General features: G+C 39.3%; 1 protein-coding gene across 1 annotated transcript in view; it reads left to right on the plus strand.

The window, feature by feature from the left end:
• Positions 1-16,140, plus strand: part of LOC124776259 (integrin beta-PS-like) — a 255,767-nt gene that overhangs the window by 62,898 nt on the left and 176,729 nt on the right. The window contains exon 4 of the mRNA XM_047251151.1: positions 6,993-7,092. Within this exon, the coding sequence (XP_047107107.1) occupies positions 6,993-7,092 (100 nt within the window). The remainder of the gene's footprint in view (positions 1-6,992; positions 7,093-16,140) is intronic.

The raw sequence follows: 16,140 nt of genomic DNA on the forward strand, positions 1-16,140 counted from the left end.
CTGTTGATTGATGTCACATACAGCCTACTATGCAATGGTGGTGTGAAAGGTGTTTTGTTAACATGAGGGGAAGTAAGGTTCTTGCATGGCCTTCATGATCCAGTGCACTCCCTGTGGTGGAGCTGATATCAAGTTTGATGGTGGTCAAGTGAGCACAGTCTGGCTTGGCTGCAGTGGGGCAATGGGTGCAATGTGGCTCCTATGGGCTATGTTCAAGGGCAATGTTATCAGCCAAATTTATACATTGCTGTTACTGTAGTATTGTAAAGACTCTGTATGCCAATTTCAACTTGTGATCCAGCAATTCATGTTGATACAAAATCATCCCAAGTTGAACTTGAGGCGTGAGGATCCAGAGCATGTATCCAGCATCAGTCTGAAATCCACTAGCATGTCTAACTGGCACCAAAGCTTTGAAGGTGTCCTGTCCCCCATTTTTTCTTCATGAATAAATATTGTACTTGTTGCTCCTGTGACTGTGAGTTGCATTGGAGAAGAGCAGGTTTCACAGATTTGTTGTGTGTGGAGGGGGAGGAAGGGATAATGTCACTGATCACATCAGCGTGTTCACTGATGTGACTGAGTAATATGACAAATTTGGGACTGTCACTAGGTGTATCATATGTACCAAGGCTGCTCTCAACAATTGTGAACCAGAAAGTGGGTTGATGTGGGCAAAATGATGGTGGTTTAGAGTGTGCATCATAATGGGCATGGTGTCATCAGTGAATGGTTGTGCTGATGACCGAGATATTATCTGATGTAATTCAATGGACAAGTGCTCAGCATCTGTATGCAGCAGGGTACTAGGTGCAGTGGGAATGTCCAGAAATTGTCTGGCAGGCTGGACCACAAGATGCAGCATGAATACATTGAATGAACTTGGACATGGCATGGCCGACACATCAGCAGCAGTGAACACTTGTGAATGTGGCTGTTTGAGCACCTGATTCACAGTATATGACTAACATGCATGCAGAGTAGAGTCTAGAATGAAAATGCCTAATAAATTGTCTGTAGGATTCCATTGTTCAAAACCATTGCTACATTTGTAACATTGCACTGATGGAAGTCATGTTCATTTTTGACAAGAACAAGTTGCCTTGGAGCCAACTGCAAGACACGAACTCTTTCATATGGAAATGCAGTCTATGGTAAATGCAGAATGGTTGCACTGTCCATGTGTAATACCCAAATCCAGAGACATAGCAGCACAAAAATGAACCATATATGGTCATTGTGGGTCACCAATGTGGAATCTTATCCCAGGATAAGATAAGGGTGACAGTTAGTAACAACCAGGTGCTGGTTAGAACAGTCTTTATTTACCATATGGTGTGAAAACAAAAGCACATCACACTACTTGCTAGCCATAATGCAAACTGAGTCTACCTTACAAATATATGCTTGGAAATGATGCAGCCAGTGATCAGAGAGGTTCCTCTCTAGCAGTGTCCCCAAAACTCTAAGAAAACAATGAGGCTGGTTTATGAAAAAAGTACTGGAGATTTTAAAGAAAGCTTAAAAATGTTGACTTGGGTGGAGTTTTCAATAAACCTAATGCCCTTAAATTAAACATATTTCTTCACGACTTTGGATTGATTTTTGAAAGCAGCCTTCCTGAAAAGATAATTAAATGTAATAATGACAAGTAATTAAAGAAACCCAGGATCACTTCAGGTATCAGAGACTCTTCACAATAAAGAACAAACTTGTACAAAATAGCCACAGTATCTTGTGCTACTTCCTACCATGCTGTTGCATATTGGTTTAATTTCATTTACCTGTGCACTCCTGTGTCTTCCCCATGGTCTCTCATCGAATGACTTCTATATGTACATTAATAATGACTTTTTAAAAATAGATTAGAAAATTGGTGCAGATAGTACATCAAAGAAGCAATACAGAGGACATTTAATGAAATAAAAATTAATATCACATCCCCATCTGAAATAAGGAAGCTCATCATGACTCTAAAAAGCAGAAGGTCAATAGGGGGTGCATAATATTTCCAATAAAGCAATAAGAAGTTGTGGGCGTATAATATGCAATGTACTTAGTCACATGTGTAATGCATTGTTAACTCATGGTGTTTCCCCAGAAAAATTGAAATGTGCCACTTTTAGGCCTCTCTATAAGAAGAGTGACTCCACAGATGCCAATAACTACTGTTCATTGTCACTTCTTACATTGTTTTCCAAAATTTTGAGAAAGTAATGTACTTCAGAGTTGTAACACAGCAGTGGGATACTTAGCCAATCACAGTTTAGATTTCAGGAGGGGCATTCCTATGAGTCAGGTATTTATACATTTACCGAGCATATAATAAAATCTTTAAAAGATAAAATATCATCAACTGGGACCTACTGTGACTTTTCAAAGACATTTGTTTGTGTTGATTGTAATGTTCTATTAGAGAAATTATGTTTATGTAGAATATGTAGTTCAGCAAATGCCTACTTTATACATATTTAAGAAAAAGAATGCAGAAAGTTACCCTTGGCTGTTTGAGTAAAACAGAGATTGATGCTACACCACCTGCATGGGGAGAAATCACAATAGGAGTCCCACAGGGATCATTGGCTCCCTACTTTTCTTGTTTCATGTTATTGATCTGACATTTTATTTGAACCAGGAGGTAGAATTTGTCTTGTTTGCAGCTGATACAAGCATTATTTTTAGCTGATCAAAGAAGTACCAACAGAGAAAATAGTAAATGATGTTTTCTGACAGTTACTAAATGATTTTACATGAATGGGCTATCTTTAAACTTAGAAAGAATGTAGTTTATCCCATTTTCTACTGTCAAAAATATCCCCCCTCCCCCTCCAACTACCCTGGTTCACCAACAAGAAATAATAAATAGGGTAGAAAATTCTAAGTTCTTAGGTGTGCCTGTGAATGAGAATTTAAACTGGAAAAACCATATAACAGACTTGCTAAAACATTTAGTATCAGCTACCTTTTCCATAAGAATAATTGCCAACTTTGGGATACAGAAGTCAGTAAGCTGACACATTTTGCATGTTTTAATTTGTTGATGTCTTATGACACAATATTCTGTGCTAACATCTTGCTTAGGCAAATAGTACTCATTGCACAGAAGAGAAAATAATCTGGATTATGTGCTGTAATGGGACACTCTTTCCTAAAATAACCTTTTATAAATGCGACACCAGGATTAATCCCGAATCTGATATAGGTGAACATTCTTGGCTGTTTCACTGTAAGAATTTCATTTGATTTTGTATACAGTGTATAATATTTCAGGCTAAAATGTATAAAAAGAAATTTATTTGTAACAGTCAATATGTACTAATGGTTAAAATTATTCTTGTTTTAGAAATATTTGAAATTAGAAATTCTAGCATACTTAAAATCCACATTATTAATTCCACAATCTAACGCTAATTATTAAATTTATTTCTGGGTTCATTTACAAAATAATGATGTAGCTTAGTAAAGATTCTTCATTTGTCAAGGAAGTGTGTAAACTCTGTTGCTTTGTAAACTCTTTGGAATATTGTGGGTACTGCAGAATGTAGTAGTAGTGGACATGCCTCTGATGGAGACAGACATATTTATATGATCAACACTAACAATGTAATTTGGAATATTAAGTGGAAATTGTAAAAACAGTGTAATGTTTAATAATGTGGCAAAGAAATATACAGGGAAATTTTCATCAGTTATTTAGTCATCAGGAACCCACAATGTTAAATCAAAATTTCAGCTGCAAGCATGTACCCCTAGACATGAAACTTGGAGCCAACATCAAGAAGAGAAAATGAAGATAAGTAAAAAGTTTTTTTGTGCATATCTAATTCCTCTTGAAGCTTTTGAAACTAATGAAGACGCTAAGAAAAATCTAATAGTGATGTGTGGGAGGGTAAGATTATAGTGTGAAATTCATGCACATTCATCTCATAGGTATTCCATCAAGCAGCTGGGAATATGAATCATAACATCACAGTACACTTGTTCACTTATGAATCTTGTTGTCAACAATTCCCCTAAATTTGAGAATAACGGAGATATTTAGAAGTAAGACACTAGAAGAAAAAAATGATGCGCATTAACCCTTGAACAAATCTAACTTTTGCATAGAAAGGGGTGAAATATGCAGCTATAAAACTCTTTGACAATTTACCCATGCAAATAAAATGCCTGACTTATAACAGAAGTGCTTTCAAATGTAGATTAAAGACATTTTCTTTTGACAACTCTTTCTATACCATAGAGGATTCTTGAGTTGAATAATTAGCTGATACAAGGACAAAACAGAAAAAACCCTGAAAACCTGTAAGTGACCAGCTTATAGCTGTATAAATATTATTTATTATTTTTTTAGTTATCTATAAATGTTCTGTGTTTGTTCTGTTGACACATTCCAAATCATAACATACAATATGAAATTCATCTATGGAACAAAAAACTAACTAATTAAATTGTGCATCAAGTACATACAATGTAAAACTGTCAAAGAAATGTACAGTAGAGCCCTGTTAATCTGAAGTAATTGGGACCAGACCTTGTTTGGATTACCTATTTGTTCAGATTAGCTGGAATTATGGTGATGAGTTTCTAGAGTGAAGTATACCAAGCCGATAAGTAGGTACACCGTGGTAGCAAATGGGAACAAATGTGGGAACTATGGCTCACTTCTCACACCCTGCCATTGTTGTTATTGTGCATTGCTGAGACCTTTGTAGGGTCTGAGGTCAGTGCACTGCCAGTGGATTCGCAAAGCGCTTGGTTATGTTAGTTATTGATTGCTGGCACGCGTAATAGTTGTACTGTATTCATTCAGGTGTAGTGGTGTGTTTATTTTCGTCATGAGTAAATGGAAACATACAACATTAACTCTCAAAGAAAAACTAAATGCTTTGAAGCAGATAGACAATGGTGAGAATGTATCTAAACTGGCGATGGAACTGGGTGTTGTTAAAGCAACCATTAGTGATTGGAAGGAGAACTGAGTGAAGCTTGAATACTGCTGTGCAACATCTTCGGGAAGAACATTGGAAATTCGGCATACTTTGAAACAGACCAAGTACGATAAAATGGATGAAGCTCTTTTCCTTTGGTTTATGCAGGAAAGAGAAAGGGGAACTCCTTTGAGTGGAGCACTGATTCAGGAGAAGGCTGTTTACCTGAACAAGTTAATGAATGGTGATGAGTCTTTTAGTGCGAGTACGGGTTGGTTAGACAGGTTCAAAAAAACGTCATGGAATCCATCAGCTAACAGTTGCTGCAGAGAAGCTTTCTTCTGACCATGATGCAGTGAAGGAATACTTGGGTGAGTTTGAAAAAATGATAAGAGAGGGAAAGTATTCTCCCCAACAAATTTATAATGCTGACGAGACTGGCCTTAATTTTAAAGCACTGCCAACGAAAAGCCTGGCATCAGAAGCAGAAGACCATTTCCTGGTTTTAAAATGTGCAAAGATTGTGCGACTTCATTAGTGTGCAGCAATGCTGCTAATCACAAGCTGCCCTTAATGCTGATCGGCAAATCTTCTAGGCCCAGGGCTTTTAAAAACTGCAACATGAAGTCCCTGTCCATATATTATCGCAACCAGAAAAAAGCATGGATGGATGGTAAGCTGTTCAAAGAATGGTTTCATGGCCAGTTTGTTCCCTCTGTTTGATGGTTTTCTAAGGAAAATCATTTGTCTCCCCATGCAATCCTTTTGATTGATAATGCGCCATCTCACCCCAGCACTGAGGAATTATGTGATGGAGAAATTGTGGCAAACTTTTTGCCGCTGAATGTTTCACCACTTCTACAGCCGATTGACCAGGGCATACTGCAAACATTAAAACTGATTTACAGAAAACAATTTTTAAGAATCTGATCCAAGATTATAGCATTCCTTTAGTGAACAAAATAAAAAAGACCAATGTGAAGGATGTTGCTTATTGGGCCGCTGAGGCATGGCAGAATATTTCAGAAAATACTCCAAGAAAATCGTGGAGAAAACTGTGGACATCTCTTGAATTTCAGGACAACCTAGTTGAAAATGAAGAGGAAAATCTGTTACAAATGATACAAACAATCCCTGGATGCGAAGAAGCTAGTGAAGGACATGTGGATGAGTGGATGGCAGTGGATGGGGTGGTGTGGGGTACCATACTGACACTGATTTAGTTGCTGCTGTGACTCAAGACCAGGAAAAAGTGGACTACTATGACGGAAGTGACAATGAGCCTGAAAGCAACAAAGGAGAGCTGGTGCCACACAGTGACGCAGCAGAAGCTCTTGACCTCGCGCTACGTTATTTGGAGCAACAGCCCACTGCTACACCTGCTGATTTGATGTTTGTAAGATGATGGCGCAACTATGCGTCATATAACAGACAGTCTTCATTATGCCAAAAAACAATGACTGAGTTTTTGTCATCTAAAAAGTAGGGATAAAATGTCCGCTGTATTTTAGTAAGTTTTGCAGCTTTTCTTTCATTGTTATGCATTGTTTAAACCTAATGTTTTCTTGCCAATTTTTCTAATACATGTTTACTGTACTGTGTAAATTAAAATAGTGTATATGTACAGCAGTTTACCTCACAGTTTTCCATACTTAGACTAACTTTTTTCATGTTCACATTAATCGAAAGTTTGGATTACCAGGATACGGATTAGTTGGACTCTGCTGTAGTTTGGGGCTGATCAACAATTGTATATTGTAAGCTGATAACATTTAACTACACAAGTAAAAATGTTATCCTTATAAACAGTAATTTAAAGTCATCACATATTGGTACTCATTTATAAGCTCATTCCAGTTTTTAATTCCAAAAAGAATAAAGTCATTCAATAATGTTGTCTATGACTTTATGACATGTCATTCTGTACTTGTAAATTAGAAATACGTTGCTGAAACTCTTCTCCCTGAAACACCCCACACATAAAGTGCACAATCATCCAAAGTTAATAATTTACATTCGATTTTAATATGTGTAGTTCTGTGAACATTTTTTTCTCTTTTCCAGTTTAAAAGCACCATGTAGTCTAGCTGATGGTACTAAATGTGCTCCCCCGTACAGCTTCAAGAACCACATGTCTCTCAGTAATGACACAGAACAGTTTTCTGTAAGTATAATCTTGCCTCTGCTTTGCTCTTTTGCTAGAAAATATTTCCTGGGCAGTTCTATTTTTCATCTAAAATAACGAAAAATGTATTCAATTATGTTTGTATATAATAGTATTGCTTCATGTTGACTCCTGTCATTTTTAGCATAGTAACTAATGTAATCCAAGAAAAAATAGCAGTGTTAGTCAGTAGTGAAAAAGAAAAGTATACTTTAATCGTCAGTTACTAAAGCAATGGAAAAAATAATGATAAATAACAGAGACATTATGAGTCAAATTTGAAACAACATGACCTGTTGTGACAAATCTGGCGCTTTTCCACAATGCAGGGTGGGGGTGGGGGGGGGGGGGGGGGGGAGAGAGAGAGAGAGAGAGAGAGAGAGAGAGAGAGAGAGAGAGAGAGAGAGAGAGAGAAAGGGGGGGCTGGGGTGGAGGGGTAGAGGCCGGGATTGGGGGGGGGGGGGGGAGAAGAATTGAGTTAGTGTATTGCCAGCAGGTTTAGGTACTTGAATTTGCCACTAATATGTCTTGCTTGGATCCCTATGCACCAATGAAGTTATTTCATGATGTAATGCATTGTTCCATTCAGCATATCCTGTCTGCTTATTTATATCCACAAAATCATGTTCTTGTTATGGGGTACAAGTTATAGCAATTGTTGAAGAAGCACATACTTTTTTGTTACAATATTTTTTTAATATGCATGCACTATAAAATACAGAGTATACGTATCTTTTTGCTACAGTAATTTTTAAGTAGATGTCTATGATAGAGGATAATATCAACATAAGAATTGATTTTAAGTTAACTGCTATAACTTTCAAGATTATTAAATTGTGGTCAAAATTAAAGTTACATTTGATATAAATTGATTTATATAACTTTGTAAAATAGAAATACATTGACATCTCATGGAAATCGGGTTTTCTGCAGAGTATCAGCATCTTCCAAAGACGCTGATATCTGGCAGAAAACCCGATTTCCACGAGATGTCATCAAATCGCCGGGAAAGTCTAAGAAATTACATTAGAAATACATTGCTGAAACTCTTCTCCCTGTAACACCCCACATATAAAGTGCACAATCATCCAAAGTTAACAATTTACATATGAAAGTATTCACATGGAGTGTAGCCACGTATGGAAGTGAAACATGGACAATAAATAGTTTGGACAGGGAGAGAATAGAAACTTTCGAAATGTGGTGCTACAGAAGAATGCTGAAGATTAGATGGGTAGATCACATAACTAATGAGGAGGTATTGGTTGGTTGGTTGGTTGGTTGGTTTGGGGAAGGAGACCAGACAGCGTGGTCATTGGTCTCATCGGAATAGGGAAGGATGGGGAAGGAAGTCGGCCGTGCCCTTTCAGAGGAACCATCCCGGCATGTGCCTGGAGTGATTTAGGGAAATCACGGAAAACCTAAATCAGGATAGCCAGACGCGGGATTGAACCATCGTCCTTCCGAATGCAAGTCCAGTGTCTAACCACTGCGCCACCTCGCTTGGTGAGGAGGTATTGAATAGAATTGGGGAGAAGAGGAGTTTGTGGCACAACTTGACGAGAAGAAGGGACCAGTTGGTAGGACATGTTCTGAGGCATCAAGGGATCACAAATTTAGTATTGGAGAAGATATAAAATGTAGACTGGCAATGGCAAGGAAAGTTTTTCTGAAGAAGAGAAATTTGTTAACATCGAGTATAGATTCAAGTGTCAGGAAGTCGTTTCTGAAAGTATTCATATGGAGTGTAACCATATATGGAAGCGAAACATGGATGATAAATAGTTTGGACAGGAAGAGAATAGAAGCTTTCGAAATGTGGTGCTACAGAAGAATGCTGAAGATTAGATGGGTAGATCACATAACTAATGAGGAGGTATTGAATCGAATTGGGGAGAAGAGGAGTTTGTGGCACAACTTGACAAGAAGAAGGGACCGGTTGGTAGGACATGTTCTGAGGCATCAAGGGATCACAAATTTAGTATTGGAGGGTAGCGTGGAGGGTAAAAACCATAGAGGGAGACCAAGAGATTAATACACTAAGCAGATTCAGAAGGATGTAGGTTGCAGTAGGTACTGGGAGAAGAAGAAACTTGCACAGGATAGAGTAACAAGGAGAGCTGCATCAAACCAGTCTCAGGACTGAAGACCACAACAACAAACAACAACATAACTTTGGCAGCAGAATAAAAATAACTTGTGGACCATTATTCGGTAATGTTCTTTCTGAAGCAGTCCTTATTATTTTAGACTGAGTGAGGTAATTCAGTATGGAGTGTGAGTCATATATGCCCTACACTGTCATATCATTTACTCACAAGGTAATATTCTCAAATGTAAACAAACAATCTTGATGGAACTTGGTGGGTTTGTAGAAGTGGCAAAATTATCCAAAAAGTATTTTTTTTATTTTTGTCCAGTTTCACTTTTTAGCATTAAAACATACCTTGAAAGATAATTTCACATTTTTGCGTTTAGAGGGAATATGTTCGAAATTGTGAAACAGTAGATCCCCGATATTTTGAGATTCCTTCTATTTCAAACCGGTCATAAGAAAATCAAAATTTTACATAAAACTAGAGTAAAAACCTGTTTTCATACTTTTTCCACATGTATGTTCTATGCATTTTTGAACATTTTGAACTTTCTTGCAATTTTCCATGTATTGGCCTCAGACTGCTGATGCATTTCTATTATAGATGGACAGGTACCATTAGTTTCTGAGGAGCATGCTCACTCTTTCTTTGTCAACACTTTGCTAACTGGGGCTACCTGACAATCAGTTGTACAGTGCATACCATCTGTACTGTTACCCATATTGTTGTGCCTACTTAGAAACAGTGGTCATTACGACACAGTGCCTAAGTAACAATACATTACACATTTTACAACCTTGGCTGACCATTGTTGTATTTACTGTAATTGGTTGTGTAGTAATATTTATACTGTAATGGACCCACCCGAGTCACGTTAATTTTAAAGTGTTGTGTGTATGCACAGTGTACTGTACATATGTAACTGTGTGTTTCTTAATGTATTAATTCATGCACTGCAATGACTGGTAAAAGTAAGAGAAAATTTGTGCTGTTGATTGGAAACTAGAAGCTTTGGAAAGACTAGACAAAGGAGAAACATTAAGAAAACTTGATGCTGAGTATGGAGTTAGTGAAGTGACATTTGGAGATTGGTGTAGAAACAGAGACAAAATTGAGAAATTTTCATCAAACAATTGTTCTATTTCTACTCACCAAGTGGCGGCAGAACACACACATAAAAGGTGGTTGTAATTGGCAAGTTTTCGGAGACAGTGGCTCCTTATTTTGGCAGAAGGGTTGAAGGATTAGGAAGAGGGGTAAGGAAAAGGAATGGAGAGGTCTAGGAAAAGGGGTAGATTTTGGGAAAGTTACCCAGAACTGTGGGTCAGGGGAGACTTACTATACGGGATGAGAAGGAAATACTGATTGTTGGGGACTGCATTGGATGAGATTTGAAAACCTGAGAGCTTATAGGTGGAAGACAGGGTAATATGCAGAGAGAGATTACCGCTTAAACATCATGCATGAGTTAATAAAAGTGAAAAGCTAAGTGCACTGTACGTAACATGGGAGGGGGGCACTGAAAAATAGATGGGAAAGGCAATGAAAGATGTAGAAAACTAAAAAAGAGGAAGCAAAGAGTAGTTACAGTAAAGAAATGCTGAGATGGAAGAAATTAACATAAATTAAATCCAGGTGGGTGGCAAGAAACAAGGACATGTTGTAGTGCTAGTTCCACCTGTGGGGTTCCGAGAGACTGGTGTCTAGAGGAAGAATTCAGGTGGTGCATGTGATGAAATAGGTGTTGTAAAGCATGCTCTGCAACAGGATATTGTGAGTTGCCATTATACACCCTCTGCCTATACCCATTCATCCTAATTGATAACTTGGTGGTAGTGATGCCGATGTAGACGGGGTGAACAGTGTTTACGTAGCAGCTGGTATATGATATGTAATTTCACAGGTGGCTCTCCCTTTGATCATATACATTTTGCCAGTTACAGGGCTATTATAGGTGGGTGGTAGGAGGCTACATAAGCCAAGTCTCACACCAGGGATGGTCACAGGGGTAGGAGCCATAGTGTAGGGAGATGGGTGCAGAAGCTGCGTAGGGTCTGACAAGAATATTGCGGAGATTGGGAGGGCAACAGAAAGCAATTCTAGGTGTGGTGGGGGAAAATTTCAGGCAGAATGGATCTCATTTCAGGGCATGAGTTTAGGAAGTCATTGCCCTATCGAAGTAGCTGATTAACATATTCCAGATGAGGATAATACTAAGTCACCAATGGTGTGCTCCGAAGATGTTTTTTGGAGGAATCAGCAGTACCAGGACTGGATGTGATGGCCTGGGAAATCTGCTTTTTAACTAGGCTGGTGATGTAATTACGTGCAGTGGAGGCCGAGGTGAGAATAGTGGTGTATTGCAATTTTGCCCACCACACCTACAATAGCTTTCCGTCACCCTCCCAGTCTCCACAATATTCTTGTCAGACCATATGCTCCTTCTGCACCCATCTCCCTACTTTATGGCTCCTACTCTTGTGACTATCCCCACTGCAAGACTCACCCTATGCACCCTCCTATGACACACCTACAATAGCCCTGTAACTGGCAAAATGTATACTATCAAGGGGAGAGCCACCTGCGAAACAACACATCATATACCAGGTGTTCAGCCTTCTACATTGGCATGACTACCACTAAATTATCAGTTAGGATGAATGGGCATAGGCAGAGAGTGTGTACTGGCAATTCACAATATCCTGTTACAGAGCATGCTCTGCAGCATGAAATTCTTGACCTCGGCACCTGTTTTACCACACACACCATCTGGAGTCTTCCCCAGTTTCTCAGAACTCCACAGGTGGGAACTAGCACTACAAAATGTACTTGGTTCTCACCACCCACCTGGACTTTAATTTATGTTACTTTCTTCTATCTCAGCATCTCTTTACCGTAACTACTATTTGCTTCACTCCATTTACGTTTTATACATCTTTCGTTGTCTTTCCCGTATATATTTCACAGCTCCTCTCCCTCCGCTGTTACTTACAATGCACTTAACTTTTCACTCTTATTAACTCATGCATGATGTTTAAGCAGTAATCTCTCTCTGATTACCCTGTCTTCCACCTATGAGCTCTCAGGTTTTCAAATCTCATCTGATGCAGTCCCCCACAATCAGTATCTCCTTCTCATCCCGTACAGGAAGTCTTCCATGGGTGACTTTCCTGAGATCTACCCCTTTTCCTAGACCTCTCCAGTCCTTTTCCTTTACCCCTCTTCCTTCTCCTTCAACTTTTCTGCCTGAAGAAAGAGCCAGTGGCTCCAAAACCTGCCAATTACAACTGTCTTTTATGTGTGTGTTCTGCTGCCACTTAGTAAGTTTTTTATCGATCCAATTAAATAATTTTGTCAATAATTGATTGTTTCCATTGTTATAAGTGTTTTGTTTCATCATTTAAATGGAAGTCAGTAGAGAAATCTGAGTATGAAAAAATGAGTGAAAATTTTTTCATTTAATTTCCTCAACAAAGACAAAAAGGAAATTCAGTTTCAGGGCATACTCTACAAGAAAAAGCTGCATTTTTCTATAAATGAGTTAAAGGAAGGTGAGAATGATTTTAGTGCAAGTTCAGGATGGTTGGATAGGTGGAAGAAGTGGTACAGTATAAGGCAGCTTGAAATTTGTGGTGGAAAACTTTCTGCAGATTCTCAAACTGTTACACAATTTTGTGAGAAGTTAAGAAAAATTGTACATGAAGAAAGTCTTACTCCTGATCAATTGTAGAACTGTGATGAAACAGGGCTAAATTGGAAATGCTTCCATCTAAAACTCCAGCCTCAAAAGAACAAAAGGTTGACCTGGGCTACAAAAAATATAAAGAGAGGTTAACAGTTATTGCTGCATCGAATCCAAGTGGGGACTTCAAATTGAAGCTACATGTAATAGGAAAGTCTGCTAAGCCTAGAGGTTTAGAAAATATTGCTGGCCGGGTTGGCCGAGCGGTTCTAGGTGCTTCAGTCTGGAACCGCGCGACCACTACGGTCGCAGGTTTGAATCCTGCCTTGGGCATGGATGTGTGTGGTGTCCTTAGGTTAGTTAGGTTTAAGCAGTTCTAAGTTCTAGGGGACTGATGACCTCAGTTGTTAAGTCCCATAGTGCTCAAGGCCATTTGAACCATTTTTTTTAGAAAATATTACTACTTCTGCACTGCCTGCTACTTATGTCCATCAAAAATCTGCTTGGATGGACAAAAATATTTTTAAGAAGTGTTTTTTTGAAGATTTTGTTCTAGAGAACAAAAGATACCTAAAGAAGTAGTGCTTCCCTTCCAAAGCAGTCTTAACACTTGACATCATTGCTTCACACCCTGATGAAGAAGAAGTACAATGGGACAGTATTTGTGCAATGTTCTTTCCCCCTAAAATTTACAATTCTCGGAAATAAAAAAAAATTAAAAAAAAGAAACTATGTTGAAAGATGTAGTTTACTGGATAGCTGATTCATAGTTTGACATAAAGGCACACACTCTAAAAAAGTCATGGAGCAAGGCTTTATGCGCTGAAATGGATACTTACAGTACAGACGAAGATGACCTACCATTGGCAGAACTGATAAAAAAGCTTGCAGGATGTAAAATGTGAATATAAGTGATGTTTCAGTATTTATGAACAGTGATGAACAGTTTGAAGTGAGATATTTTGCAACTGTTGAAATGATTAGTGAACCTGCTGAAGAAAATTATGATGAGAAATTATGTGAAGAAAATATACCAGTGATCACTCACACTGAGGATTTGGCAACGCTAGATGTGGCATTGCATTATATCAGGCAACAGGTGGAAACTACTCCAGCTGATGACATGCTACTTAGAAGATGGCATGACACTGCTGCTAAAAAATGAGGTTCTATTTTAAAACAAAGGACTGTGTACAATTTCTTTAAAATTTAACTTATATTCTGGCAACTTGCAAATGTGTGCCTACACACGCACACGTAACACAGGTACTGGTATGTATTATATTGGTTTTTTTTAAATTTATTTTTTAATCATTATTGTCCTCATCAAACAGTGATTTATTATTTGCCCATAGGTATGAGGTGGAGAGAGGGTAGGGCAGCTAGTTGCTGTCGTGACGTTAGAGAGAGGGTGGGGGGTGGGGGGGGGGGGGGGCAGATAGCAGGAAAAGAGAGAAGTCAAAAGACTGTGGGTGTGTTGGTGGAATAGAGGGCTGTGTAGTTCTGGAAAGGGAAAGGAAGGGGATAAGTGGGTGAAGGACAGTGACTGATGGAGGTTGAGGCCAGGGTGTTGTGGGAATGTATGATATATTGCAGGGAGAGTTCCCATCTGTGCAGTTCAGAAAATCTGGTTTTGGTGGGAAAGACCAGATGACTCTGCCTGTGCAGCAGTCACTGAAATGGAGAACATCTTGTTGGGTGGCATGCTCAGCAGTTGTGTGGTCCAGCTGTTTCATGGTCATAGTTTTTTGGTGTACATTCATGAGGACAGACAGCTTGTTGGTTTTCATGTTCATGTAGAATGCAGCACAGTGGCTGCAGCTTAGCTTGTAGATCACATGACTGGTTTCACAGGTAGCCCTGCATTTGAAGGGATGGATGATGCTTGTGACCAGACTGGAGTAGGTGGTGGTGGGAGGCTGTATGGGACAAGTCTAGTATCTTGGTCTATTACAGGGATATGAGCGATGAGGCAAGGAGCTGGGAGTGGGTTTTTTTGTACGGATGGCGTAGGATGTTGTGTAGGGTTGGTGGGTGGTGGAATAACACTGTGTGTGTGTGGAGGGGGGGGGGGGGAGGGGGAAGGGGAGGGAGGATACTAGGCAGAACTTTCCTCATTTCAGGGCATGACAAGAAGTAGTTGAAAAGCTGATGGAGACTGTGATATAGTTGCTCCAGTCCTGGGTGATACTGAGTCCTGAGGAGAATGGTTCTCTGTGGCTGGAGTGCGGAACTTTGAGAGGTGGTGGTGACTGGAAACATAAGACATGGGAGATCTGTGTTTGTACAAGGCTGGAAGGGTAATTACAATTTGTGAAGACCTCAGTGAGACCCTAGGTATATTTGAAGAGTGGTCACTCGTCACTACAGATGTGACGGCAGTGGGTGGCTAGGCTGTATGGAAGAGCTTCTTGGTATGGAATTGGTGGCAGCTGTTGAAGTGGAGGTATTGCTGGCGGTTGGTTGGTTTGGTATGGACAGAGGTACTGGTGTAGCCATCTTTGAGGAGGAGGGCAACATTGAGGAAGGTGGCCTGTTATGTTGAGTAGGACAAAGTGAAGCAAATAGGGGAGAAGGTATTGAGGTTGTGTAGGATTGTGAATAGGATGTCCTCACCCACAATTCAGGTCATGAAGATGTCATCAATGAATCTGAACCAGGTGAGGTAGGAAAGATTCCTCTAGATGAGTAGGTTGGCCTAGGATTGTGCTATGCTGTTGCTCATAGCAATACCTCAGATTTATTTGTAGCTGATGCCTACAAAGGAGAAGTAATTGGTCATGGTGGCTAGGAATGAGGTTGTAAATTTCGAATCTGATGGGTGTCTGAAAAAGTAGTGTGCAATATTGGTAAGGCCATGGGCATTGGGGATGTTAATATAAGGGGAGGTGGCATCAATAGTGATGAGCAGGTTACCATGTGGTAAAGGAACAGGAACTGTAGAGAATCAGTGGAGGAAATGTTCAGTATCTTTTATATAGGAGGGATGTTGCAATTTGTAGGCTGAAGGGGTGGGTGTAGAATGTTAACACCGGCATAGGTGTAGTGACCATGCACATCATTATTTGCCTCAAAGAGATATCAGTTCATAGTTAGATATGAAACATTTTCTATGAAGTATATGAATCAGATAGGTAATTTATCCAAACACTTGGCTAGATAGGTGCATGTGGTGGCAATCATGTCATGATCTTGACAATTCATTGTTGCAAAAAAAATATTTTCATGTGTATTGACCCTAGAAAGGAATGCCATATGAAATTACTGAGT

The sequence above is a fragment of the Schistocerca piceifrons genome, chromosome 2 (genome assembly GCF_021461385.2).
Source record: "Schistocerca piceifrons isolate TAMUIC-IGC-003096 chromosome 2, iqSchPice1.1, whole genome shotgun sequence".
Lineage (NCBI taxonomy): Eukaryota > Metazoa > Arthropoda > Insecta > Orthoptera > Acrididae > Schistocerca > Schistocerca piceifrons.